The sequence below is a fragment of the Etheostoma spectabile genome, chromosome 24 (assembly GCF_008692095.1).
Source record: "Etheostoma spectabile isolate EspeVRDwgs_2016 chromosome 24, UIUC_Espe_1.0, whole genome shotgun sequence".
Taxonomy (NCBI): domain Eukaryota; kingdom Metazoa; phylum Chordata; class Actinopteri; order Perciformes; family Percidae; genus Etheostoma; species Etheostoma spectabile.
Genome location: NC_045756.1, coordinates 10,016,458 through 10,021,518, shown reverse-complemented (window position 1 = coordinate 10,021,518; position 5,061 = coordinate 10,016,458). Strand labels below are relative to the sequence as shown.

General features: G+C 47.6%; 1 protein-coding gene across 1 annotated transcript in view; it reads right to left on the bottom strand.

Annotated features, from left to right (window-relative positions):
* The window catches only part of LOC116673666 (uncharacterized), a 5,645-nt gene extending 815 nt beyond the window's left edge, over nucleotides 1-4,830 (bottom strand). The window contains exon 1 of the mRNA XM_032505883.1: nucleotides 4,693-4,830. Coding sequence (XP_032361774.1) covers nucleotides 4,693-4,830 — 138 coding nt within the window. The remainder of the gene's footprint in view (nucleotides 1-4,692) is intronic.
* Nucleotides 4,831-5,061: the final 231 nt, after the last annotated feature.

Genomic DNA, 5,061 nt, shown 5'->3' with positions numbered 1-5,061 from the left:
CAGGGGGGCGTTGAGAAAACCTTCGGGCTGGAGACTTTTGAAGGCACCATACATTGGTGCAGGTTAGTTAAAAATAACGCTTTTGGTCTGAATGGGGTTCTGTCTTAACATTTAAGTGGACTACACCAAGGCTACTAGTCCAATGCGACATCTGAACGTAATGTTTTGGCTTTAGCAGTATCTGGATTAATGGAAATACATTACCAGGAAAAGCCTCTGACCCGACGCCCTGGAAGACTCTTGACGAACAACCTCCAAGCTATCAATGCTAACGTTTAGAAAAAAAAAAGCTGGGAGGCAGAACGATGAGGCTCCGCTTGTTTTTAACTCATTCCACTAAAGTTTTCTGTTACTGAACTTTAGAACTGTTGGTTTCCTCCAGTCGAGTGGGGAGATTGGTACCCCCAAACCAAGGGAGGCTCCTCACCATCGAGAGGGACGGATTAAAACCATGATTGATCGTTAGTCCATATTCTAATATTACCACAACATTCTGATAATAAAGTGTAACTTTCTCTAATATCGATAGAAATTAACTCCAGGTGTTTGTATGGCACTGATCCAACCACGTTCCAAGTACCCAGCGGGTATTAGCCAAGATTGAATGTATTAGCGTAGCCGAGTGGCGGGCATTTCCTTTTTTGCAGCTGTATCCAGCCCTTTTTCCTGCACGGCCCCTCAACGGGTATAGAATTGTGCACACGTACCGCTACTTGCTTTACTTCTGCCGTTGCCAGGTGTGGGAAGACTGTAAGTAACTGCACTATTCAAAAACTAAATTATGATTGGTTGGAAGAATATATCACATAGTAACAAATGAAGTCAGCTGTCACAAATCAACACGTTACAGTTAGGTAGCTTACACCCATCTTTCTAGAAACAGTGAAAGATTTAGCCAATATTGAAATACAGCTAAAGTACGGGGGGGGGGGGGGGACTGACGTTTTTAAAATAGGTTATCTTACATTTGATAGTTAGCTAATGCCTTCTATAAGGAAAGGTATTTGATAACGGTTTAAACATTTAACTTCACTCCAAGTTGTAGTAGTATTACTTCCCTAAATTTGAACGTTCGTTGTAAAAATAATGACCATACCCCCTTTGTAAACAATGAATAGTGTTACTATTTGGCCCAACATTGTATTATGAAGGGGTCTGACAGTGGCCATGGGGACCTTGTGTTTGAGATGCATGCTTAATCATAGGTGTAAATTTCAACCCTGGGGGTTGAAACTCCCCCAATAATTAAAACTTGCCAAGTGCATCACCCCAAAAAGCTAGGATAATTCCTTTACTACGTAAAGACATTTGCACCAGAAATTTGATGCAAGAAAAGGCACAAATTGTTGCCAAAAAAATGTTTGACATTTCAAAGTTTTAATTGTTGCCCAAAGTGGAGATCTTAACCCTCCTAATCTTGAACATTGATCCCTTGGAGTGTGGCCTTGACCAACTGCCACTTTTTTCTCATTTTAAAGCCATTATTCTCTTCCTCATGGGTGTAACCAAATTCTCTTGTGCTGGTAAAGCCGCGAAAAGGGGCGGTAACCGGCCGCCTTATGACTTCCCATAAAGGGAAGATTCTGATCGGCCTCATCGAGCTTCATTTTTCTCAAAGGCCAAATAGTCTACCCAGGGCTTGGGTTACACCTATCCCCATTTCTAGCCACTGGCATAGGCGCCTGGGGGACTTATATTAATGTTAAAACCTTCAAAGTGAATTTTCTAAGGCATGGAACCTTTTAAGGTGTATTTAGGTGGTACATTTTGGAAAACACTACCAAGAGCATTTGTTGCGTCATAGCTGGGCAGACCGAGCCATTTCCTGATTAATGAATTTGACACGCATCCACCTTGCTTACAGTGGAAGAGGGTACTTTCGACTCAGCTTTCTAGGCCACATTATCCGTTGGTACAGCATGTAGTGTTAACACCCCCACCTTGTACTGGCCTGCGAGCTGACCTATTGTTGATCCTAACAAGGTTAACCGTTCAGCTGTTCTCACCACATTCCCATCTTCTTAACATAGAGGGCTGCCCTAATAAACGCGGCAAGGCTCTGGACGGGCGGGCTGAAATCGGGGGATCTCATCACCTTCACCCGCCCACACTAAAGATGGTGTCAGTCACTCGACCCCTTGCTGGAGGCACCAGCCTTTGATGGCGTGATTGTCATTCCTGCCCACTCAACGAGTTCATCAAACCTCTTGAGCAGTCTCAACATACATTAGCTGTCCCTGGAGTATGGTGTACATCTCCTGTACATTTCAGTGGAGGTGCCCATGCCATATGGCAACTTCAGTCTTCATGAATGCAGCATATCTTTAGATCCCGTAATCTCCCTAACCAGACATCATGCCAATCACCTTTCGCTCGCCTTCTGAATCTTGTTACCAACTCACAGGAGCAATGTTCAACCACACCCTGGAAAGCCTGGTATGCCACCTTCTGTCAGCTGCTGTCTAAACAAAAAGAAGGTCATCCTATTGGCCATGATGGAGAAGATCTTTCCTTCCACATTTAGAAGGGCTACAATTCCTAACTGCCGATGGTCCTTTGAGTCTTGTCGCTTGGGATGAGGACAGATGGCGCCTCCCCCGCCAATCTGAGGGACAACTGTCTTTCTTCCATGCTCTCCTGAAAGTTCCACCAGGATCCTCTCAAGTCCAGGACCATTCCTGTACAGCTTGTATGGTATCCATTGGGGCCTGGTGTGAGTCTCCTTTAGCCTAGTCAAACACATCTCTGCGACCTCACTGAGTTTTGGGGTGCAGTGGTTTAAAGCGGCCATGGCAGGGGGGGCTAAGCAAAGACATACCCTGGTGAACCCAGGGAGTCATCCTATCAGATCACTATTGCTGCTTGAAATGCGTCCCCAGCTCCCTCCTTTGGTGTTTTGTATCTTTCCCCTGCTCCTCTTGTCATCCAGCAGCTGCCCTGCATGTTGTTTTTTTAAGGGATTCTTGAAGAGTTGCTCCTCTTGTCGCGTTTCATTTTTCTCCTGTGCTTACAAATGCACCTCACCCCTTCACAAGATGACCGGACTTTTCTTCACCTCACTCCCAGAGTTATTTCCGACCTTCCCTCTCCTCTCTCTGCTTCTCTCCACTGTTTGGACTGGGCGTCGCCTCTTTACCAGCTGCTCATCTGTGTTTCCCTCTACTTTTTCTGCCTGGGCTGCACGCTGCTTTTCCTGATATGTTGTCCGTATCTGCCTCTGCATCCTCATACGATGTCCCAAATGAATGTTAAGCTGGCCAAACCATCGCCACAAATTGATTGTTCCCAGAATCGTATGAGTTCGTGCATCCAGATGTGTGTCACAACTGTAATTCCTTCGCTTTTGGGCCCTTGACCAGTCTTTGCCCTGGTTCTCTTGTTTCCCCTGTGTTGACTGGCTTTTTTTTTAACGCCCGTTATGATTTTCTGGTTGTGCTCTCCCCAGGACCACCTTCAATAGGATAGCGCTCCCTAATTGGTCTCTTCCTCTGCTTCCAGCTCCCTCTCCTCAGCCTGGTTCCCCTCATCACTGTGTGTGGTGTCCTGGCTCTGGTGTCTACTTGTTTCACATGCAGCCTGGTGCTGCATTGCACAGCTGCCTGGAGACTCTCTTCTCCACACTTTATCTTTCCCTGATGATCTGTATCTTCTGAAACGTGGTCCTCTGTTGTTTTTCCCCCCTCCCCCCCCCCCCACCCACACATACATCTCTCCTCAACTCTGTCTTAATCTCATTGTCCTAGGTTCTTTCCAGTCTCTGTCCCTAGCAATCTGTCGTTGTGGCTCTTCTTCCTCCGCCTCTCGGAGGCTGCCGGTTGTTTTCAAAGTCCAGTTAAGAGTGCCCCCAAGAGGACAAGTGGGTGGTTGACTAGCCTTCCACTCGCAGTACAGGCTTTCCTGTCGCAACTGCACTTTCACAGTAGTCAATGTGAAAACCAGAATATAGTTTAGAGTACAGGTAGATGGGGAACACTGCTAGGCATTTCGGCCTGACGGCACCTCCACCAGGGCTTATGTATACATTTAGGAGAACACGTACGGAGATCATTTATGGGTCACACTAGGGAACCATCATCTGGATGTTTTGCTCTTTAAACCCCGTACATCTCATGGGTGCAGGGATTTCTTTCCTCACTGCCACCCCTACTGGTGCCCTAGGGTGAGATTGGACCCCAATTACTTTGCCTTTCTCTCTCACCCAGCCAGAAACATCCTTGTGTCCCTGCCTCTCTTTGCCCAGCTTTTTTTTTTTTGTGCGGTGCCTTCTCCATCACACCCATGTTCGCGGAGCAGACCAGAGTTGAGAGAAACCCGGGGACCCCCCCGTCCACAAGTATTTTTATGTGACTGCCCTCCAACCAGCCTCCCTGCATTTGCAGCCAAGTCCACTTATTTGTCCCGGTTATGACATGGGCAGCTTTCAACCTCCTTCAAGCCCTGTACTTTCCACTATCAGGACAGCATGTAAGCGTCGGATACAGGTTGTTTCCACTATCTCCCCTTGGGAAAATGAGCTGCTTTCCAAGGCAACTGCTCATGTCCCACCCTTGACTGGTGTAAGGGGCCTTGCGGATCCTTCTTGGCGTGGGTTTGCCCCTCTCCTTAGCCTCAAACTGGATGGAGATGTGTGATTAGGGCTGGGGGCCTGCTGTTTGCTTCCTGCCTGTCATGTCTCCGACCACCTCAACAAGCCTTCCGCCGTTCCTCAAGCACCGAGTTCATGCCTCCACCGTAGTACCCTTGTGCCAAAGCTGTCTTGCAGCCTGTCATGATGTGTTGTAGCTTGCCGTTGGCAGCATTACACAGGAGGCAGCGATTCCCATTGCCCATCCAAGGTGGATGTTGTGGGGGAAAGGTACGGTGTCATGTGCTGCTCGAGAGAAAACTTAGCTCCTCCTGAGCTTCCACAGGGGGTCACCAAGACAGGGTCGGTCTAGAAGGCCTTCCCAAGACAGCAAACTTTCCTGGCCGACCCTGGGACAACAAGAACAACACCGCTTTGATGGTAATTCTCCGTCGTGCCCCGCTCTCATCCCTTAATCTTTAAGGTTTACTTAGGTG